The sequence below is a fragment of the Leptodactylus fuscus genome, chromosome 1 (assembly GCF_031893055.1).
Source record: "Leptodactylus fuscus isolate aLepFus1 chromosome 1, aLepFus1.hap2, whole genome shotgun sequence".
Classification (NCBI taxonomy): Eukaryota; Metazoa; Chordata; class Amphibia; order Anura; family Leptodactylidae; genus Leptodactylus; species Leptodactylus fuscus.
Window position 1 is genome coordinate 47,810,451 of NC_134265.1, and position 24,908 is coordinate 47,835,358.

General features: G+C 43.5%; 1 protein-coding gene across 1 annotated transcript; it reads right to left on the bottom strand.

Annotated features, from left to right (window-relative positions):
* Nucleotides 1-1,726: 1,726 nt before the first annotated feature.
* On the bottom strand, nucleotides 1,727-24,498 carry TRIM23 (tripartite motif containing 23). The gene is made up of 11 exons (XM_075269792.1): nucleotides 24,396-24,498; nucleotides 20,492-20,654; nucleotides 18,352-18,473; nucleotides 8,510-8,788; nucleotides 8,089-8,271; nucleotides 7,450-7,665; nucleotides 5,486-5,620; nucleotides 4,227-4,356; nucleotides 3,425-3,535; nucleotides 2,875-2,999; nucleotides 1,727-2,524 (listed from the first exon to the last, which is right to left on the bottom strand). Exons 1-11 carry the CDS (start codon nucleotides 24,495-24,497, stop codon nucleotides 2,345-2,347), a joined length of 1,746 nt encoding a protein of 581 aa, XP_075125893.1. The 5' UTR covers nucleotide 24,498; the 3' UTR covers nucleotides 1,727-2,344.
* Between the last annotated feature and the right edge of the window lie 410 nt (nucleotides 24,499-24,908).

A 24,908-nucleotide genomic window follows, 5' to 3' on the forward strand; every position in this document is an offset into this window, starting at 1 on the left:
TAGCTATCAGAGCCCCACTGTTCTCACACAAACTTCTATACTCCCTAGATAGAGCAAAATGATTCAACTGTGTCTGCTTGTAGCCACCACTAGGGGGAGATCACGAGTGGACTGAATACTGCTTATGTACTAAGCGCTGTAATTAACAGGTCTTCCCAGAAGCACAACTTATCCCGTATTCATAGGGTCAGTGATAGGTGATAGATCATTGGGGAGTTATCACCGCTGGGACCCCACGATTATGAGAATGGGAGTCCCACGTCTCCTATGGAGTGGATGTGTTGCTGCTAGGGTCAGTGGAATTGATAGAGTACTAAACTCACATCAGCTCTGAGGCAGCACCCTGTATGTATGGATGTCACTCCTTTCAGATAGAGGACAGAGGACCCCCATTCTTTGTGACGGGGAGGGTCCCAGCAGTCAGACACTTAACCACCTAGTACATGGAAAGGTAGTAAGCTGTGATTCTGGAAACACATTTTAATATAATCAACAATAGGTAATGAGCGCCATCAAGTGGTGGCTGCAGAAAGCGAAGGAGTTATGAAATCTGTATCAGAAAAAGTGCTTGGACTGCTATAAAAGTATATTCAGAAATCGGCACAGAGTATTGGGCCTAAAAACAAGGCAGTGTCCAAAGGTGGCCATTAACTCTATAGGAGGGCAAAAAAATTGGACGCTTTCTTCCTCGAATAGCGCCACACCTGTCCACAGGTTGGTTGTGGTATTGCAACTTGGCCCGAATGCTTTCATTTAAGCAAAGTGTTAATACTAGATACAACCCTTGAAAAGGTGTGGGGCTATTTCTAGAAAACAAAAAAGCTGCCATGTTGTACAGGCCCTTTAAGCTTTTGTATAATGAAAATGATGCAACTTTCTAATGGACTTTTTGTTTCAGTTACTCATCCATTTCTGACATTCAAAGGAAAAAACACTATACAGGAGTAATACGGCATAGGTGACTGTTTGCTACGGTGTATCAGTATCGGCAATGGGGCATATTAATGAAGACTGGCGTTACTCACCAGTCTTCACGGCCCCGGAGCCAGCGCAGTAGATCATTGCCTGACCCATTTGTACGCAAAGAATTGCGACTTTTTATGCCTTGTGTACCAAAAAACTGCCATCCAAAGCATAATAAATAAATCTGCCCCAAAGTTCTTGGATTGCTTTCACCTACATGAATATGTTGCAACAACCTTAGACCTGCAGCGAGAGATGTGTATTACTGATGTATATAAAATGGCCTGAACCGATACAATGTAGCAAATTATCATCTATCCATTAAGTCTGTAAGTATTCAGCCTTGAGATGTGTACATTAAAGGGATTTCCTGGGACTTCAGGACAGGTCCTTAATATCATATTCCTATGGGTCCTACTCCTGGTGGCGCCTCCAATCAGTTTGCACAAGTACGGCATCATCTTTACTGCATATCAGACACAACGCCGTGCATCATATAGTGGCTGTGCTCGGTATTGCAGCTTGATCCCATTCTATTTTAATGGGATTCAGGGACAGAATATGATCATAGGACGTGATGATTAAGACTTGAGACTAGAGATGAGTGAACACTGTTCGGATCAGCCGATCCGAACAGCACGCACCCATAGAAATGAATGGAAGCACCTGTGACGCCGGCCGGCCGCCAGCAAAGTCAGCGTCACAGGTGCTTCCATTTATTTCTATGGGTGCGTGCTGTTCGGATCGGCTGATCCGAACAGTGTTCGCTCATCTCTACTTGAGACGTGAAGATGCACTCACCCAATGGTCGCAACCGCCTAAAATTGTTGGTCAGTAGGGGTGCCATAAGTTGAGTCCCACCAATCTGATATTGATGAGCTATCCTGAGCTATCCTAAGCTACCAATATAGTCCTAGAATATCCCTTTAAATGTTCTTACTCACGAACAACAAGCAATCTTAAAAATGGCAAGTAGTGGAAAGTAAAAGTAAATATGTTTTCTTTGTACAGAGACCAGACAACCCCACTGTTCCACCTACATGTGTAGCATTTGCCTGCATATAAGTATATATAAGTAACCTGCTACATCCCCTGCAATAAATGCCGCCTGCAGCATTCCTAACATGACCTCCCAGACATGTCCTCCCCACAACATTCCTTATTATATGAAGGCGAATGTGGCGGCCAAGCATTGACCTTCTAAGACTTAATCGCATGTAATGATGGTTATTCATAGATGTTCACATTGCTTGAAATACACGGACACGTAAGAAGCCCGTATGATGTTAGCTGTAAAGTACTGAAACAGCACGACATTCTGTAAGAAGCAAGTTACTGAGGAACATGGATATTCACCAAAATAAGTACCACTTGCTCACATTTAAGCGACATCCAGTACCCCCGCAGCTACCAGCTGCCTGGATAACCAATCGAGGCCATCATATAGCCCCATACCACTCCTGGCATCACAGCCCTGGATATACCAGCTGCGGCCACAGCACAGTTTGTGAAGGCTCAAGAGCTCTGTCATTTCTTCCACCGATAGGGCACCTGCAACATCCTGCAAGAAAATACAGAGACTGAGAATAGAGAGTATGCAAAATCTACAGAGACTGAATAACTCAGGCAGGGACTGTCCTAGATTAAATATTGATGGCATATGCTTAGGACAGGTCATCAGTATCCGACCAGTCACCTGATATCTGCACAGTATACAGAGTCCATACACTGCACAGTGGCCACAGTTGCGAGTTGCCAAAGCACACACAAGGTATGGAGTGGTCTATACAATTCATGACTATAAGCTGATCGGCAGAGGTGATGGCTGTTGGACCTCCACAACAATCTTGTACTGAAAACCTATCCTAAAATTCATAATGAAACTATGACAACTCATGACCAAACCGTTACCTGTTTATTGGCGAATATTAAGAGCAGGGCATCACGCAATTCCTTCTCGGTGAGTAGCTTTGCAAGTTCACTATGAGCTTCGGTGACCCGATCTCGGTGACTGCTGTCTATTACAAATATCACAGCTGGAAAAATGGAGACACATGTGAGATAAAGCGATTGATATGACAGGGTGACTCTGTACCCCAAAAATTGAGGCTAAAATAACAAATGCGTCAAGGCTGGGTTTACACTGACTCCTGGGTGCAATGGCAATTTACTAAAGCGGTAAATGGAAAATATTAGCTTAACCTAAAAAAAAAAAAAAAAAAAAAAAAAACAGAACACCCCCAATGAATTCTTGCTATTGCCCCTTATGGGGTTCCTCTGCTACAAATGCAGCAGTAACATTGATCTAATTGGGAATATTTTATGCAAGTTAGACACATAAATCTGATTTGCCAACTTGTATTTTTTGCAAGCTTGCTGTGGGTTCGCTCATATTAACATAACAGCACAATCTTGTAGGTAATGATGAAACCAGAAAGTTACAGCAGTAGGCGACACTCACCTTGTGTATTAAGGTAATAATGCTTCCATAGGGGCCTCAGCTTGTGTTTGCCTCCAACATCCCAAATCGTAAACTTTAAGTTTTTATATTCAACGGTTTCAACATTAAAACCTTAAAAAAAGTAAAATATCCAAATAAAGAAATAATCCAAATTTTTAAAATACATAATAATAATAATATTTTTTCTCTGATCGGTCACACAGGCCGTTCTCAAGTGTGGAAAAAAAACTGGCAAGTATAACGTGCCAAGCAAATATTTTTGCTTGTGGAGAGGGGAACTATGGCAGATACATAATTAAAGTTCTGAGGGTCTTTTAGCTTTCAACCAGTTTTGAAATAGTATGCTCCCATAGGAGTGAATGGGAGTAGCCGGCGCACAGGGGGTTAAGCAGCCGGACACCGGCCCCAGCTGCGTCCATTCATTCCTATGGGAGCGTGCTATTCAAAACTACTGTTTCAAACTGTACTCGCTCATCTCTAATCATAAGCTATTCTCCCAATTTGTTCCCCCTTAACCTGAAGTCTTCTGACACCTGCCTCTGCTTGGCAGCCACTGTGCCTCAGTATTTAAAAGATGGTGGTGGTTTTGGGGGAGGGGGGGAGGGAGTAATAGCCGTCCAGGAGCCTCAGAACCCGAGCACTCACTAAATCTGCCATTTCCAGAGCAATGGTTCTCAGCCATGGCACATGAAACTGCTCGGCGTACCACCCGGGGGTACAGGCACCCCAGGTTGAGAACCACTGACCTAGTGGACACCTTTGGATAGGTGATATATTTTACTAACAATAGAGTTGAACTAACCAATTGTAGGGATCGGCTGCATGAATTCATCCTGTTTCAGTTTGAACAAGATTGTCGTCTTCCCTGCTCCGTCCAAACCTAATGTCACAACTCGGATTTCCATTTTAGGACCAATGTGAACTCTATTGTCCTGAAAAACAAAAATACTATTAGTACATACCATACAAAGTCTATACACATACCCAATATCCATCAAAGGTGAAAATATCGCTCACTAGTTAAAGGGCATCTCCTATCCAAAGGTAGTTGTGCTGCCATAAATTGACAAGTACAAAAGCAGCTCGCGTAAGGCTAGGTTCACATCTGTGCTGGGTGCACAAATGACCTGGCCTATAACTGAAGTCTGACGTATGCTGCTTTATAGGCATACACTTTCCATCGACTAGTATGCTAAAACATAGGAGTATACCAGGACTATGATACTAATGACCTATCCATCAATTTCATTTCAGTGAATTCCGACCTAGGACCCCCCCATTGATCAAGTGTTTGAAAAGCTTAAGGGTCATTTGAGGAAGCTTCACTAACACCTCGTCTCAGACCCCCACCAATCTGATACTGATGGTCAATATCACAATCCCACCGGACCCATTTATAGGGGTTTTCCAGTACTCAGGTGATTTTTTTTTTTTTTTATCATCGAGCACCTTTCCACAGGATTGGTCAGCGATGTCTGAATGATGGTGGTCCCCACACTGAAGAGCTGGATGCTACTACTGAGGACGGGATAGGAAGCAAATCTACTCCTATTCAAGTTTTCCCATAGACTTATATGGAGTAAGGTAAAATGAAAAACGCAACAGAAAAGCAGTCTTTTTCTGCTGCCATTCTCAATCATGTGACATCAGGCCCCATGAATGTGTCATCTGATATTCCTCCAAGAGGGGGTTGTCTGATGGTCCATTCTGATGAACATAAAGCAGATCCTGTCCATGTCATCGGAGCAGAACATATCGGAAGCCCCCATAGAGGTAAGTGCATCACACAATCTACCCCGATGTCACTCTAAGTGCCTTCCACTTCAAAATCGGCCCCACCTCATATGGCACATTCATTCGTGTGCATGGGGCCTTTGACTTAGGATCCCTAAGCTTAGTAGGTTACACTAATCTATCCAAAAATAAGTAAACCATTGTATAAAACATCCCAACAAAGGCCTAAAAGGACCCTGAGTGACAGAACCGCTATAGTGTTTGGTGTATACATTGAACATAGGGCTTTAACGTGATGTGAACAGAGTCTTAGGTCCTCTTACTTACCTTGGTGAATGTAACAGGAATACTGGCGTCCAGCTGGATGTGATCGGCCAACTCTGTGAACTGCTGCTGCTGTTTCTGCAGTGTCTCTAGTAGTCGTGTGATCTCTTGCTTGGCCAGCACCACTCGGCAGTCATCCTGTGGGACAACATTCGGACAATTTAACCACTTAAATACCATACAGCACTTTAGCCAATCAGCCAATTTAAGTCACATTCCCACTGTGTATATTTTATAAACCTTTTTCCTCTTACTTATATATTTCCCTATACTGACATACTAATATACAGTCCTATGAAAAAGTTTGGGCACCCCTATTAATCTTAATCATTTTTTGTTCTAAATATTTTGGTGTTTGCAACAGCCATTTCAGTTTGATATATCTAATAACTGATGGACACAGTAATATTTCAGGATTGAAATGAGGTTTATTGTACTAACAGAAAATGTGCAATATGCATTAAACCAAAATTTGACCGGTGCAAAAGTATGGGCACCCTTATCATTTTATTGATTTGAATTCCCCTAACTACTTTTTACTGACTTACTGAAGCACAAAATTGGTTTTGTAACCTCAGTGAGCTTTGAACTTCATAGCCAGATGTATCCAATCATAAGAAAAGGTATTTAAGGTGGCCAATTGCAAGTTGATCTCCTATTTGAATCTCCTCTGAAGAGTGGCATCATGGGCTACTCAAAACAACTCTCAAATGATCTGAAAACAAAGATTGTTCAACATAGTTGTTCAGGGGAAGGATACAAAAAGTTGTCTCAGAGATTTAACCTGTCAGTTTCCACTGTGAGGAACATAGTAAGGAAATGGAAGACCACAGGGACAGTTCTTGTTAAGCCCAGAAGTGGCAGGCCAAGAAAAATATCAGAAAGGCAGAGAAGAAGAATGGTGAGAACAGTCAAGGACAATCCACAGACCACCTCCAAAGAGCTGCAGCATCATCTTGCTGCAGATGGTGTCACTGTGCATCGGTCAACTATACAGCGCACTTTGCACAAATAGAAGCTGTATGGGAGAGTGATGAGAAAGAAGCCGTTTCTGCACGTACGCCACAAATAGAGTTGCCTGAGGTATGAAAAAGCACATTTGGACAAGGCAGCTTCATTTTGGAAACAAAAATTGAGTTGTTTGGTTATAAAAAAAAAAGGCGTTATGCATGGCGTCCAAAAAGAAACAGCATTCCAAGAAAAACACATGCTACCCACTGTAAAATTTGGTGGAGGTTCCATCATGCTTTGGGGCTGTGTGGCCAATGCCAGCACCGGGAATCTTGTTAAAGTTGAGGGTCGCATGGATTCCACTCAGTATCAGCAGATTCTTGAGAATAATGTTCAAGAATCAGTGACGAAGTTGAAGTTACGCCGGGGATGGATATTTCAGCAAGACAATGATCCAAAACACCGCTCCAAATCCTCAGGCATTCATGCAGAGGAACAATTACAATGTTCTGGAATGGCCATCCCAGTCCCCAGACCTGAATATCATTGAACATCTGTGGGATGATTTGAAGCGGGCTGTCCATGCTCGGCGACCATCTAACTTAACTGAACTTGAATTGTTTGTCCAAAATACCTTTATCCAGGATCCAGGAACTGATTAAAAGCTACAGGAAGCGACTAGAGGCTGTTATCTTTGCAAAAGGAGGATCTACTAAATATTAATGTCACTTTTCTGTTGAGGTGCCCATACTTTTGCACCGGTCAAATTTTGGTTTAATGCATATTGCACATTTTCTGTTAGTACAATAAACCTCATTTCAATCCTGAAATATTACTGTGTCCATCAGTTATTAGATATATCAAACTGAAATGGCTGTTGCAAACACCAAAATATTTAGAACTAAAAATGATTAAGATTAATAGGGGTGCCCAAACTTTTTCATAGGACTGTATGTAGCTGCTCTGTGAGGATTTGGACTACTACAGCTATACATAAAGATTTGCAAACCAAATACCTGCTGCAAGGCCTTCTCGCAGTGAAGACAGGCGGTGGACACCTCTGATAACAAGATGGTCATGTTCTCTTGTTGCTGCCGCAGCCAGATCAGCTGTTCTCTCACGTGAGCGTCTACTACACTGAGCGCCATTTCTTCTTGGCGGCAGAGCGTTTCATGCAGATCCGAAAAATATGCTCGGACACAGGAGCGGGCGTTTTCTGCTGTGCCAGGGACCTGTCAGGTGGGGAAAAGGTGACATTAGTTCCTCCTTGTTCTGGGGTCCTTGAGCTTGGGGGCGATTCTGAATAAAATCATAATGAAAAGGAATCTTCATGGATTGTCATGATGCCCCTTTACACTAGCACCTGTCGTATTGCCATTTTTTTTTACCTGTCTCCAAATTTACCAAAACTAGAAAAATCAAAATGAGAAAAATACACCAACTATAATGAATTGTAAGTATTATCCATTTGTTAATGTCTTATATCCCATACTAAGAATGAATTTGATGCTACTATTTTCTTTTTGTCCTCCATACCTGAAATACCTATAGTATTTGGAATCTATATCTACCAACATGGACGCCGATGTCATTACCAAACATAAAAGCAGTCAATGTATGGGCCAATGTATGTAATCACATGATAGGACTCCTACATGCTCAGTATGGGCCATCCCAATTCCATCTTCCACGATCTGCTCTCCACCTTCGATCTGTTGGACAATGCCGGTGAGTTTTCTGGAATACTCAGAGATCTCTTCTGTGAAACTCCTTATACAATGTGCCATGTCCAATATGGAGGCACGAATCTGGCTTGCTTCGGTTTCCAGAACGGCATGCTACAAAACAAAAACCAAATGGATGTAATGGAATAATTCTGAAATCTATAGAAAAAAGTGAAATTTCAAAATTTCCATAACCAAACTCTCAAGTACAGATATTCTATCTACTCATCTATATCCAGGTCACTTTAGTTCTGAAGAAGCAAATTATATAAATTGATAAAACCATAATAAATTATTAGTGTAATCCCTAATACAAAGCCACTTTACATACAGCCGTCCCCCACCCCATTACCTTGTGACCTTGATGCTTTCCATACTCTTTGCAGACGCAGCACATCAATGGACTGGTCTGGCAGCCATCTTCTAAGCACACAAACTCTATGGCATGGACTTGATGTTGGGTGCAAAGGGTCTTCTCATAAGGTTTGTCAGCTAAGGGCACACGTCTGTGTTTGGCTAGTGTCTTTGTGGAGTGGGTGTGCAAGGCGCAGTCAGCACACAGATGGGTAGCACATACAGTGCAGTATACAGACGCCACATGGGCCTCATCTTCATCACAGCGTACGATACTCTGAAGGAAGGAAACATCAAATTAGATGAAATATCATAAATTCCCAGTGATTTTACTAAGTGATTTCCACTTTTTACCAGAATGAGGCTTCTGTGTCCCTTGTTACCACCACAAGACCACAGCCAGGAGGAGCTAAATGGCAGCTGAGCATGTGCACTGCAACTCCATTCAGTCTCTATGGTAGTCAAGAGTAGCCAGGAACAGCGCTTACCTATCCTTGTCATTCAGCTTTTCCTGGCCATGGTCTTCTAGATGAGGGGAATAGGGACGCAGTTCTTGTGTTCAGTTGGGATCCCAGTGATCAAAACCCCACGGATCTCACAGTGGTCCACTTTAAGTCCCAACATAAAGGAAGCAGAAAATAGGCTTCTTCAGCTGCCCTAGACCACCATGGCACTCTCCCAGTCTACTGTAGGCTACCAAGACAGCAGATTCACACACTACACAGACCATGGACCATCACAGTTGGCATTAACTCTCTCTCTCACACACTACCCTAGGCCACTAAGATGGCTGGCATTTACCCTCTTCCACACTAACCTAGGCCTTCACAACAGCTGGTATCTAGAGTATCATGGTAACTGGCAATAGCCCATTCCAACAAGGCCATGGACCTCAGAGACAGCTGGCATTAACCCTTTCCAACATTACCCTAGATCATCATTTACCACTGAGCCATTGTGCTGCCCGACATCATGGCAGCTGGCATTACCCCATTCCAATACTAGCCTAGATCACCATGACAGTAGGCAACAGCCCTCTCCCATACAATCCTGGTCCACCAAGATCGCTGCCACCAACCCTCTCCCACACTATTCTAGACCATTAAGCAAGCTTTAGCTCACATGTTATTAATTCATGCACTAAGAATACTAAAGATATTGGTATAAACAACAGTTCTACTTGTCTTATCGGAGGCATGGAAATTCTTTGTCAACCTCCTCCCTTACCCACCCCTTGATTTGTTTCATCTGGAAGGCAGGAAGATGATGTGTTATGGCCGTAACCGATTTATGCCAGAGGTTGTATTTTTTGAGTTCCAATAATGGAACTCTAGGCATAAATGGGTTAAATGGAAAGAGAGATCATTTTATCAGAATATAATGAAATTTGCTCTGCCCTGCGCCCATTGGGTCCTTTATTAAAGCTGGCCTAGGAAATGCCAGTCTTCATGAAACTGGCCTAGTGTCTAATGTGTGGACTGGAAGTCAGTCTTCTTAATCATTACTATGGGGCTCAAGTCTAGGCAGAGTATAGAGAAACGGATTTCCTGTTCATACATAAGATGCTGTGTCACTTGGAAAGTTTTATTGCTGGTCACATGACACAGCTGAGGACCAGAAGGGAGTGGATAACACAAACACAGCCTTGGATAGGAAGATTTCCTTTGCTACAGTTCACATGTACCATTCTAAGACAGCCACAAGATGCACTAAAATATCACACTGGCGCACAAGGCGTCTCGTAGAATTGGGGCAGAATGCTCGAAGTTAGACCTTTTCTGTTTTTCCAATGACTCTTGGCTTACTTTAGAACAGTATTGTGAGCCAGATTATATCTTCAGCATTTTACAACTCCAAAAAACCAAACTCCTTTTCTAGGGGCTTTAGAAAAAAAGTCCAGGCAAGGCGCTTCCATCTGTTCAACTGGGCATAAATCAATAATAACTTTGTTTAAATTGATTGGCACCAAAAAGATGGCACAAATTCAGAAAGAAAGTCATAGTTAGAGGGAACCCATCATGTTGATATGGGGCATGAAACCATCCCCAGGCCCTTATGGTCTGCTACACACATGTGAGGCCGAGGTGTACATTCCCTGGATTCACCAAACAAGTGCGCAGACGCCAGGACTAAATACACAAGGTAAGTATAAAGGAGTTTTTTTCCAAATATGGTCACCCTAAAGCCTTACAACCAGGCTATTTTGGACAATAAACTCCTGGTCAATTAGGACAGCTTGGTAATTTAGCGTCCCAACTTTAATGGTGGTTAACTTGTCCACATACACTTATAAAGCTGACCATACATGTTGTGATTGAGGACGAACAAAGGATTATACAAGATGGTTACACAAATGCTAGACTTCAGAAAACATTAATACACAACTATAAAGAAAATTATTAGATCATATCGTTTTGTTTATTGTGGGATTGTAATTTTAATTGAGAATAACAGGATCACAAAAATATGTGGAATTATTAGAGGAGATCTCCTGTCCTAGGATTGCCGTTATATACTTGCCTGCCATTATTTTGAATCAGAAGGAGGTATAGGCATGAGGAGCCTGAAATGTCTTAGTTGGTGGATATGACTGGGATTGGGAACGAGATAGTGGACAGAATTGGGTTGTAGGATAAGAATTGGATTGGCGATAGCATTTGGATCAAGGAGAGGCTTGGAATGGGGGATAGGACTGAGGTGGAGGAGAAGCCTGGGAGCGGGGCCGATGTAGAATTTCACCGACTGTGTTGAGAAGTTGCACCCTGCACTCATATTGCTGCTGTGGAGTCATCTGTTCCATCCAAGGGATGAGAGTTAATAGGAAAAGACAATTTGAGTTATTGGGCTTCAATCGATCCCTCTCCAGCTGGCGACCCCATGCCAGAGTCTCGTTCCTAAATTGGGTAAACTCATTCTCAAATCTCCGCAAGATCTCAGATATGATAGCTACCAACTCCTCTCTGTATTTGGAATGTCTCCTGTCAGTTCTCATCACATTCTCCCAAAAAGCCCTAGTGATAGGCCCTATAGGAGGCTGAGAAGTGGAAGAGGGTCCTTGTAGGGGAGCTTCTGTAGCCCTGCCAGAAACATGGGGAGCAGAGGGGCCAGTGGAGGGCTCTTCAACCCGAGCTGCTATATCAGGGGCTGTAGATTCCCTAGATCTTGGTGTTGTCCTGAAGAAAAAGTAAAAAAGTCACCAAATGCTTTGGACAGCAAAAAATAAATAAATTAATGAATAGTATTACTGTCTGACGGTCCTACATAAAGTTGTAGCATACCATGGTCACGGTATGTTGATCTAGAAGCTGCCTGACTGCAAGGAGACCTTTTCTCTTCATGGAGGCATCTTAGAGGGCGTTCGCCCTGTGTCACTCTGCCGGGTTTCCGTCCTCAGCCCCGAGATACTGGACAGGGAACGGCTTCTCTAGCGGTCAGCTTTAAAACCCATTCATTTTTCCACCTGCGGCCTCTCCGCGGGAAACCGTTTTTTTTGGCCAGACACAAAGTCGGACATGCAGGACTTTGTGTCCAGAAAAAAAAAAAAAGGGTTGTTGAGCGTAGGACCCTCCTCCTCTATGACTTCCATATGCACTATTGGGGGTTGTCTTCATCAAACATCAGAACCAATAAAGTATTTCCAATTCTAGAGAATGAAATCAGCGATTCTTACACTGGTCATTATTTCTGAAGAGTCTTGTTCTGTAGCCTACAAAAAAAATAAAAAATCATTTATTAGCTATTTTTCAGCACAGTGCAGCCAGCAAAGTAATAAAAGAACTTGACTTCTAATAGAATATAGCGGTAATAAGAACTTACTGTTGCATTTGTCCTTGGGCAGCTCTACAACATGGCAGGCGATATGGCTCGCTGTATATCATGCAGAGTGGTAGATGGACATTCAGCCTGTGTGTGTTAGCCTCTGTCCCATCTCTAGGGCACCACTAAGCTGTGCCAAAGTGTGTGCTCAGGTGCCAAGAAATGGCAACCTGCCCGCCCCGGTTTCCTCTTCTGATACTAGTGGAATGAAACAGAAATAAGAAGTTTCTTCCCGTTTCGATCCTTCTCTTCCCTGACTAATGGTCTTGGAGACGTTAAAGGTTTTTTTTACACTAATACCATACGTCCCCAATCCAAGAGATAAAGGAAAAGAGTCTGATCACTGGGAGTTCAGCTGCTGGGACCTCAAACATTCATAAGGATCCGTAAGCTCCTTCTGGAAAAAAAAAAAAACACAAACAGTGGTTGTTCTATGCACTTCTATAGCAAAGAATGTTGTTCCAAATGTCCTAAAGAAGTGAGTGAAGTGCTATTAGTAGGAAAACCCCTCTAAGTTTGTCCATGTTCTTCTGTAAAAGCAGAATAGAAATGAATAGTGCGAACGCCACGTTATCTGCATTTCTATTGGTCATGAAAAACCGGAAACTGTTTGAGTTAGGCATTTTCAATCAGTGGTAGAACAAATATAACAGTGGTTTGCTCGATCAGGCACTATTGGCAGATCAGTGCGTCATTTGATTCCCCCTCCGTCCCACCCATAAGAACTAAATTGTCCCCCTGATCGCACAATTTAGTTGTTATGGTTGATAGATGTATTGTTCGTATGATGGTCGGACGGTCAAGTCTAATGTGTATAATATACTTTGATGCTGGACCAAAATACAAGCTATCACAACCAAAGTCTAAAAGTTTGATCCCAGCTCCAGAAGAAGGCGCGCAAAGAGACCATTCCTGAAGAAGATGGAGACGGCACTGGAGAGTTCTTATTTACATAAAGATGAAAACCGGGATTTCTACCGAAACTGCGGTGCGGAGAAGACATCTAAAGGTAGTAGAAGAATGGCCTTTCTTAAGGCCATTTCTACATGTGAATGAGAAAAAAAAAGTGATTTTAATGGTAGAATCCCCTTAAAAGAAAAATTGTAATACCTTATTGAAGTCCAGTGCAGATACTCAGCACTGAAGAAGGTTTTTTTCTAACCTGACCTTTCAGATTTCCTTTTCACTGAAAACTCATTGTCTCCAAACATTGTGTTCCTGACATGGCAACAATGGCTGGCATTGTCCACGTACCATGTGATGTGATTTGAAACCAACTAAACCAGTTTGTGATGCCTCATCCAAGTACTCAACAATGGCTGATGTCAAAGGCTGTCACACAATGGTGCAGTGATCCAATTGCACACGGAGACTAGATAATAAACACATCCATGTCAGGAGGCCGCCGCGCTCCAGGCCCCAATTCAGTTACTAGCAGTAAATATTGGTGGTGGCAGTGACTATTTTATAACTGTGCATATCAGTGTCTATGGACACACTGCTGATGGCCACATCTTCAGGGCATCAATAGTGGATCAGCAGCTCCCAGAGGGCTTTGGCTATAGCAGTAATGGCGGGCAGCCATTTCCACAGAGAGGTTTGGATGACTGGAGACATTTTAAATTACAGACTCAAAAGATCATGAAAAATGCCTTTGGCATAAGCTCAAGGAAATGTCCCCATAGATGACAGATCATTTCTAATGGCTCTGAACCATTGATTTCTGGATCTTGAACGCCTTTGGGCATTCTGGAGATTCTAAAGATTTCCTATACCCTAGTGACTATTAGCCGACGTCATTTCATCCCCTGCAAAAAAATCACACAAAAGGCTCACACGGCGAATATGACTATTTTATTCTAACATAATACATATTATTTATATAGCGCCAACATATTCCACAGCACTGAACAGTTTGTAGGGTTCAAATACAGATAAATAAGGTACAGTACAAAAAAAACAGTCACTTCACACAATGGGACTGAGGGCCCTGCTCACAAGAGCTTACAATCTATGAGGTAGAGGGGGTGATACAAGAGGTAGCAGGGGCGGCATTGCTTATACAGTGTTCAGACAATTTTGTAATAGAGGTGACTGTCATTACACAAACATAAAACTGTATGAGCCATCACCAGTCGTGTCCTTTACTGTGCAGAGGGTGCCTGGACATATAAAGTTAGTCTGAAACGGCATCATATCATGTGGGGTAATGTGGGAGCGGGGACAAAGGAGGTGTTTTTTTTAAGGGATTCTAACTACAGAAGGGTTTAGGAATTGTGATAGGCCTGTCTGAAAAGATGTGTCTTTCGTTTGCACTTGGAGCTGTACAAATTGGGAGTTAATCTGATTGTCCGGGGTAGAGCATTCCAGAGAAGTGGTGCAGCTCGGGAGAAGTCTTGTATACGAGCGTGGGAGGTTCTGATAATAGAGGATGTAAGGGTAAGTTCACATGTACGTTTCTCGATCGGAACCTGTAGCGGAGTTCCGATCCAAAAGCCAGGTCGCCTCAAATGAAAACGGTGCACTGCACCAGCATCCAGCCACGCGCTCCGCTCCAGATTAGGCCCAATGAATGGGCCTAGTCCGGAGGTGGGAGTTTCTCCTGGAAAAAAAGAAGCGGTGAAAAAAGAAGAGGTGCTCATTCTTTAGGCCAAATCGCCTTGCAATTCAGCCTGAATTATGAGCACCTTGCTTCTTTTTTCCGGGAGCCGGAAAAAGCTCTTAAGCAGCTCCCATTTCAATGGGAGCCATCTTTTTGGTCAGGTTTTTGAGGTGATTACTCTGACCAAAAAACCCTGTGTGAACTTACCCTAAGGGTTAGGTCATTGAGTGAATGGAGTGCACGAGTTAGGCGGTAGACAGAGAGGAGGGAGGAAACATGGGGAGGTGCAGCATTATGGAGAGCCTTGTGGATGAGAATGGATTGTAACTGGCAATATATAGGCGTGTTATATTCTGCTTAGGCTGGACCAGGAGTTTGTGGAACAGAAGTAAAGAGCTGGCATATAACTGGGGTAATGTGTCTGCTCGCTGACTCAGCACCTCAAAGAACGCAAGAAGTGGCTGTGTCTATTAAGGTTAATATGCCCTATACATCTACAGTTGGAGCTCCTCCGCTTTCCACTTCAGATGAGGCCCCAAGAAATAGAATTCACCACATACTGGAGGGCGCAAAAGTCTAATTCTGCAGGCTGCGGCCACATAGGAAGTACCAAGTGTGAATCTTCCTTCTTGGTTACGTTTCCAAGGCACAATCCTTCATGGTAGAAAAAAAATAAATAAATAAATCTGAAACCCTTTCTGACACATTTTTACATTTGTTATTACATTATCAACTTCCTTTTTCCAAGCATTTTTATTTATTTTAAACCAAAGAAGTTGTAGTTTTTATGGCAACATTAGAGGTGTGATCACATGGAGTTTTTTGCAGACTGAAAAGAAAAAATCTTTCAGGAATTCTGAAAAAAAAAAAAAAAGACTTTTTTTTTTTTTTTGCATGATGCGGTTTTTGTCACAGACTTGGAATCTTCCTGACTGCAAAAAAAAACATGTGAACATACCCTTAGGCTGAGGCTCCATGTGGTGTCCTGCAGCAAAAAAGTGGAAAAACGTGGTGGCAACATTTTGCGGTCCTTCCAGCAGTGCTTTGCACAGGTTTCCTCTGTGAACTTTCTACTTCAATTATATCTATAGGGAAACCACCGACCTTTCCGTAGATATAATTGACATGCTGAAGTTTCCAAAATCGCAACGGTTTTGGAGATCGCTGGTGTATTTTACCGCAGAATGGGGATGGGATTTTCTAGAATCCAATCCACTTTGCTGTGACAGTAAACACCACATTTTTTTCCCATGGCATGTTTACACCTCGTGGGGCACCAGCCTTAAAAATGGAAAATATTGATGATTTTGACAAAAAAAAAAAAAAAAAAAAAAAAAAAAAAAAAAAAAAGCACAATTTCATCACCGATTTTGGGGGTTGTCTTATAAAATTCCCTTTTTAATATTGATAATTTGTCCTTTCCTTAACAGAGGCCATCAGCTTTAGATCTTGGTACCCCCGCAGATCAGCTGCTTCAGGACAGGGCAGCTCCTGATAACATTTGCATGCCAGAAGCTGCACTGCTCACTTGCCGCAGTGAAGTCTATGGAACAGTACCTAAAGTCGCAGATACAGTTTGTACAGCGAGTGAGCAGTGCAGCTTCCAGTAATGTTTACATGCTGTCTTGGGGCAGATGACCTGCAGGGGTTCTAGGTGTTTGAACCTCGCAAATTTAGTATTGATAGCCTATTCTAAGAGTAGGTCATCAATATTAGATAGTGGATAACGTCCTCTAAGATTTTTGGGAAAAAGTAAAGTGGGAAAACGAATAATTACATTGTTGCCATCAGAGTATAAAGTACATGCAAACATTGGTAAAGGGGCATTAACATTTATGCCATCCGTTTGTGGCAACGGCAGTATTGTGTAAAGGGGCATTTACATATGGAGTACAACTTTGGTTGCACTTACCAGTCTGTATTCTGTGAATTGATCTGCTGGTCTCCCACCGATGAAGGAAGAGATCCTCCTTTATTGTATCATGGCAGCTGGATTCCTTACAGTCCCGCCGTGGCTAGGCTCCCAATGATCAGGGACAATTCTTGAAGAGATCCAGTTCTTGGTCCTTGAAGTACAGATGCAGATGGATATTTTCCCATCCCTATTATCTACAATGGGCCAGTCTATGAACAGACGCTAGGGCATGCTGCAAGTTTTTCCATATAGATCACATCTGTATGTAAAAACGTACATATGTACTGGCCCATTGACTGCTGTAGTTCGGTGTGCTGTCCACATCCAGTCTGTTGGAGGCTCTGACCAAAAATATACTCATGTGAATTAGGCCTAATACAGTATTTTGGTTTACATTTAACTTTTTAGAATCATACTACTTATAATCATTGGTAAGATTTAAAAAAAAAAAAAAAAAAAAAAACACCACACGAGTAAACTGTTAAAAAGTGTTTCATTTTTAAATCTGTGGCAGTGAAAAAACAGAAAATTAAAAATTCACCCCCCCCCCCCTCCCTTTCCCCGATGCTCCAGGGCCTCCCAGTGTAGTCCAGTTTTCTCCATCCAGTGTTGACATATGGCAGAAGTCCCAGCCACATTTGACCGCTGAGGCCATTCAGCAGCCTCAGCGAAGGGCATGCGATGTCACTACCTGTGACATCACGAATGTACTCTTTAGGGAGCAGAAGGACCGAAACCATGCTCGGAAAACACCAAAGTACTGGGAATAGGCAAGTGTGATTTTTTTTTTTCCTCTGCCAACATACTTAAAATAAAAAAAAATAAAAAAATGCCCAGACAAACTGTATAAGGTAGCCTTGTAGAAATCAGTAGATCCATGTTCTATGCAGGCATCAGCATCTAAGTGGTGCAATGTAAAGCTCCACCCCTCCCCATCTCACACAAAACCTACATCAAAATGGCCACCTGCACTCCAGTTGCTGCTGCATTTTTGAGAGAATACAGTAACCCAATTGAGTATAATCACATGACAAATGTATAGCAGAAAGTTCTAGGATAGTCTGATTCATCTGAAAAGCTTCTGAAGAAACCCATGCACATGCTTCAGAAACAACCCCAAACATATCTATGAGACTCATTTTCAGTACAGGAATTTTCCGAGAATAGTTTTAGGTCACCGATGTCTGACATAAGATGTTCCCTGTAAAAGTCCTGCAGCAAATATTCCCCCCAACATCACCATACAGACTTTGCTTAAAACTACATTCTTTAGCACCTTACAATAAAAACGGGTCCAAGACAAAGTTTCACTTCTAAGTTTGAAAACACAAGCCCCCATCTACAAGCCCCATACAACCGTAGAGAATATATTCCTACTACTGCAGGTCTTTTCTGGTATACGGTGAATATACGGTACATGCTTTTACAGACCTTAATGAACTTACTGAACAAATACTAATCGAATAAAGTAAAAATAAGACTTGTCACAGCAATAAGCAAAGTATACCTCTCCATATCCCCCGACTGACTCTTCTGAGGATCCACTCTGACCACTTGCGCCATTCTGTAGTCGTTCCAGCAGTTCCAGTAGAGCAAAGTTTTTCTTTAGTCCCCAAACACCAGAGTCGCCTGTTTACAAAAATAAGAATTAGTACAAGGGGTTTTTTTTGTTTTTGATTTTTTTTTTTTAACAAAAGTAAAAACTTCCAGACCAGAGTCCAATAAGTAGCAATAGGCTAACTAAAAGAGTCTTAAAAGTGAAAATAGAATGTTATGTTTAACCCAGGTACACTATGGTCAAGAACAGATGTAACCCTTTCACTGCAAGGACCCACAGTCTCTAGATGCGGTCTTTTACTGAGCAAGATAAAAAGTTTTACATCCTAGTTGTTTTGCAAGCGTTTTGCAGTCTATAGGAGATTCTGTACATTACTACTGCAACTGGTCATATAAGGGTAAGATCACACGAGGTCTTTTGGTCAAGATTTTGAGGCTGTATCCGCATCAAAATCCTGACCAAAAAGATGGCTTCCATCTAAATCAATGGGAGCCGGTTAGTTCTTTCTTCCGGGAGCCGTTTGTTCCGGCTCCCGGATAAAAGAAGCGGCATACTCATTCTTTAAGGCAGATTCACCTCGCGACATCCACCTGAAGACACTCCCTCCTCTCAATTAGGCCCATTCATTTGGGCCTAATCCGGAGCGAAGTGCACTGCACCGACATCCAGTTGCAGCTACCCGTATTTTCGACCGGAACCTGAGGCGGCCTCTGGAGCCTTGATTAGACTCCCGGCTGTCACAAAAACAGGTCAGCCGGGCGGGAGTCGGTCTGCAACTTTAGAGGAATGGACTCTGATCATGGGCATTAGCTCAGGGTCTCTGCTGTACATTACAGTGGAGACCGCACTGCAACAGAGAGGCCTCCATCATTTTTACAGACCTGGCATCCACTGTATTAGCATGGCGGATTTCGGAATGGATTCGCTAGGACACCCTGTCTTCTCACTCTAGGGCCCCGCATATCGTCCCTCTCCTGCCGCTGCAGAAAGCCAGCAGTGGCAGGAGTGAGATGATGCTGCAATCCCACTCCTCCGCTCCCCCACAAAAACAGTCCACATTCAGACTATAAGACGCACCCCCATTTTCCTCCCAAATTTGGGGGGAAAAAAAGTCTTATAGTCCGAAAAATACGGTACATCAGGCACCAAAACTAAATGCACTGATTGCTTGGGAATTGTGAGCGCTAGAGAGAAAAAGACAACTGTGCTAGAATCAGTGGAGTGACACCTATTAACAGATGCTAAGAGAACTGGTGGAGGTGGTGAAAGGTCCTCTTTAAGTATGTAAATACTCAGATTTAAGTGAGAATTACATTCAAAGGAGTTAAAGCAACTTCACAGAACAGATATTTTGCAAAGAGTTATAAAAATGTTAAAGGAATCCTATCATTGGATACCCTCTTATTCCTGACTAACACGTAGGAATAGCCTAAGACTATTCTTCTCCTACCTTTAGATGTCTTCTCTGCACCGCTGTTTGGTAGAAATCCGTGTTTTCTTCGGTATGCAAATGAGTTCACTCGCAGCACTGGGGGCAGGCCCCAGTGCTCGAACATCATTGTGGACGTCCACGATGCTGTGAGAGAAATCTCCAGCACCGCCTCCATCTTCTTCTGGAACGCCCTCTCCCTGTGTCTTCTTCCATCCTGGGTTTCAATCTTCTAGGCCTCAGCAGAGCCGACTGCGCATGCCCGGGCCACAAGAAAATGGCCGCTTACACCAGCTTACTGTGTAAACGGCCATTGTCTTGTGGCCCGGGCATGTGCAGTTGGCTCTGCCCAAGGCCTAGAAGATTGAAACCCAGGACGGAAGATGACACAGGGAGAGGGCGTTCCAGAAGAAGATGGAGGCGGTGCTGGAGATTTCTCTCACAGCATCGTGGACGTCCACAATGATGTTCGAGCACTGGGGCTTGCCCCCAGTGCTGCGAGAGAACTCATTTGCATACCGAAGATTTAATTTCTACCGAACGGCGGTGCAGAGAAGACATCTAAAGGTAGGAGAAGAATAGCCTTTCTTAAGGCTATTCCTAGGTGTTAGTCAGAAAAAAAAAGGTATCCAATGATAGGATCCCTTTAAATATGTTTACCTAGTTCAGTAACTTGGCGGTCAAACGGGCAGCGTATTGCTCTGCCATGTAGTGGAAGGCGTGTCAAGCAGTCGTGGCAGACCGTGTGGCCACACAGCAGAAGACGAGGTACTTTGTCCCCTTGCAATGTGAAGACGTCTTCACAAACACCACACTCCAGGACCTAAGAAATCCAGAAGTCAACAGATTACTAACAAAAATAATAGGCTAGCTGAAAAGGCCGGAGCAACAGCAAATAGGTTACACAGCAAGTCAGACACAGACTCTTATAGATAACATTGGAAGCACTAAGTAATGACAGAAGCTCTGGGGTTAACATGACTCTTAATTCTTTGCCTAGGCATCACAAAAAGAAAGATCAGAATATTCTTATCTTAGGATACCGTATATACTTGAGTACGAGTCGACCCCCTAATTTTACCACAAAAAACGGGAAAAACTTATTGACTCGAGTATAAGCCGAGGGGGGGGGGAATGCATGACATTCTGTTTGTGCTCATGTTAATTCTAGCCGGCTTCGGACCTATATGGTAATATCCCAGACGTCACGTGGTCTCAGATATTACCATATAGGTCCAAAGCCTGTGGTAGTAGTAATAGCCTGTTATCCCCTAGCACAGGCTTTGGGCCTGTATGGCAATAGGCTGCTACTGCTACCATAATGCTTTGGGCCTGTATGATAATGCCCCAGACGTCTGGGATATTACCATATAGGCCCGAAGCCAGCTAGGAGTAACATCGGATGCCGGAGAGGTGAGTAAAACTGTTTATTATTTTCTCTCACCTCCCCTGGGGCTCTGATTATTATACTTGGGGGTCTGAAAAGACCCCGAGTATAATAATAGCGGCAGTGGGATTGCGGCTGGGGCTCGGGCCTACTCAATGCCGGCCTCCGTGGCCTATAGTATAAGGTGACGCGACGGGGGTCGGCAGTGAGCTGGGCTGGGGACAAACAAACATTAAGTTCTCATACTTACCGACCTCGCGCTGCTGCTCCCGCTGCCGCCACTGCTCATCTTCTGCTGCGGCTGCTCCTGCGTCTCAGCGTGGGGGGGGGGGGGGGGAGGGTGATGACACCGCCTGTGCTGAGACGCAGTAAGACGTCATCGACACACGCCGGGTGCTGGCCTGAGCTAACGTGGCCACGTAACCCGGCGTGTGTTGTAGCCAGGGGAGGGGGCCGGGACTGGAGCGGAGGCCCGCTGCGAGTCAATACGGTCGAGTCAATTACCGTATTGACTCGAGTGGTAATTTCACTGGTCCGCAGTAAAAGACATCTGTGGGAGGCCGCTGGAACAGCGCTGCTGCCGAAAGGTGGTCGGTGAGGCAGTGCTGTCTCCAGCGCCACCTTAAGATGTTTCCAAGGCAGAGAAGATGCTCTGGAAGCACCTTGGGGCGGTCCTGGAGGCAGCGTTGCCTCACCACTCACCTATCACTGCTCCAGCGGCCTCCCACAGATGTCTTTCACTACGGACCAGTCATGTGACATTTTCAATTACCGTATTGACGTGAGTATAAGCCGAGGCGCATTTTTTCAGCACAAAAACTGAAAAACTCGGCTTATACTCGAGTATATGCGGATAATTATATACAAAAAAATACAAAGCAGCAGAATACTCAAGAGTCATAGAGGCGAGGTCTTGCACTAGGTTCACACTAGCGATGGCCTGTCTGTTGTTCTGGTCCAGAGGACCAAAACAATGGCTAGGTAGATCTCTGTAACACTGGACACATACACAGCCCAACAAACCCCATTAACTATAATAGGGTCCGTTCTTTTAGGCCAAGACCCCAAGTGTAGGGTTTTTTTGTTGCAGATTTTGATGTACTTCTTATATATTTCATATTTCTTTTGTAGCTATGCTTCGAATTAGCTAAAAAAAAAACAAAAAAAAAACAAAAAAACAGTGAAATCTGCAAAAGGAAAAAAAAAAAAAAACCAACACACACGGTTTCCGTAATGTGGGGCCTCAGCCTTAAACTGAAACCACCAGACTTGCAGCACTTTTTTGTCTGGTGATTTTCAATGCACACTGCGGTGGAGTCTCCAATGCAGCTATAAATGTAATCCTACATGGTCACCAACTTTCAACAAACTTTGCATAAATTAATAACAGACTGCAGCTCTATAGACATAACAGATTACATAGAAGTCTATGGAGTAGGTGGAGCGAGCAGGAGCCAAGTGAGAGAAGATAGACACAGATATAAACATCTGAGTTTGGGTTTTCTGTTCGGGAGGGTCCACTTGGGGACTTCCTCCCTCCCCCCCCCCCCAACAGAAATATAAGCCACTAAAAAAAGCGGTCAACCACGGAAATCTGCAGAACCCATTGTACTCTGTGTGGTTTCTGCTAATTCTGCACAATGATCTCTTCGTCCGACACCCAGGCCCTCACTGATCAGCAGTGTGAAGTGCCCTGGCACCTCCTCTGCTTACAACACAAACCATCTGCAGCCGTGTAATGCAAATACAGTCTTATCCTATAGATGTGAACAGGACAAGGCCCAGCCGCTACAAAACAAATGGCATGCAATGTGAACAGTGAAGAGTTTGTGGTGCTTGCATGTTCGCCATGGTCCATTCAAAGAGCTGATCAGCAGGGGTTCTGGGTGTCAGACCCAAACTCATCTTTTTTTGATCACTTATTCAGACATTAGGCCATCACAAAAGAAAAACACTGGAACGCCTTTATATGTCATACACTGTACAATACAGAAAATAAACAGTCAACAATTCTGCAGTGGCTAATCTGCTTCATGTACAACCTATGTGAACATACCTTAAGGCAGTGTTCTCTACCTGCAGTACTCCCTGCAGTCCCCAGGGGTATGTGCCACAGTAAAACCACTGTTGTGTATTACATGCTGCACTGTATGCAGGTCTCCCCTGCTCAGGATGGAAGCCCATGCATGGCCACATATATAACACTCAAGAAGCACAATGAGCTCTTGGATCAGGACTGATGGAGGTGCTCACTGCTGTTACTGAGGTCCTGCTGCATTTATCACTCTGCTCTGGGTGCCAAGTGCTGACGTCACAGCAGGCCCCAGAGTGGCGAGTGATAAATGCAGCTCACCTATCGCTCCCAGGGGGCCACTAACTGCAATCAGCACCAACATCAGAAGTGATAGAGGTGCGCATGGCTCTTCTAAAGTAAGGATGATGCCCATGCCAACCACCGGTAGAGGAGCCTGCTTGCAGCGCACCATGTAATACAAACATCACTGGGTGAAGGGGCACTGTGAGCCCATTATGTTACCTGCTGGGGCCATTCTATAACCATTGTAAGGGATTGCCACTATGTTGGCACTGCCCGGTGGCACAGGAGAAGTGCGACAGTCTGTATGTCACAAGCAACGTGCCAAGGACTAAGGTCAGCCATATCAAATGCAGAGGGACAGATGTGCTCCATAGGAAACCATCACTTTCACCCGAATGCCTATTAATATTTAGGCCGACACAGGGACCTGGCATATGTGTGATTCAGTGACATGGCAACAAGCTGACAATGTTAGTGCTCGCCTATGCATCAATTACAAATACTATGTAATATATATATATATACACACATATATTTCAATGCAATCTTTAGCATGTGTGTATTACCTTCATTTTGCAATATTCTAATATATATATATATATATATATATATATATATATATATATATTTATATTACCATAGTTGTCAGGAAATCATTGACATTTCCATCAGTAATCTGTAATCGCAGTCTCCCCTTCTGTCACATCCTCAGCCCATGGCACAGGCAGCTGTGCAATCAAAACACTAGCGCAAGTTGACATGGTGACGTGTGAACAGCGCTCTAGGCCCCCCTGCCGCATTCCACAAGGCTCCCAGCCTCACACCTTCATGCGTTACCGCCCATGGGGTGTTATACCCACCTTTACTGCCCCTCCTGGACCCACTCGACTCTGCCTGCTGATGCTCTCCATCCTGCCTGCTGAGCCGTGCCTATTTACAGCTGCAGCTGCAGCGACAGCCATATTGGCAGGTCGGCTGTTCAAAAGCATCAAGGGGTAATGAAACACAGATAGATAGACTCTAACTGTAAGGTATAGAGCCAGCAAGGGAACAAAGTCACTTCCTATTAGAAAAACAATAAATAAAATAGCGATATAATTGTAGTTTAGAAATTCATATACTTTCTGATAGGTTTAAGTGAATCACAATAAATTAACTCCCCCTATGTAAGTGATGGTTCGATCCGAATTCTGCCAGTAGTTGCAGGTATAGATGGAATAGGAGGCTCGCAGTGGCAGCCACCTTTAGTATGGGCAACAAACGACGTCATTTATGTAAAAGAGAGTAATGTGATTCAATCCTTCTTTCATATACATTGCTACTGTATAATATACTGACGGTAATGTTATGATGTATAATTTGAGAACAATTAA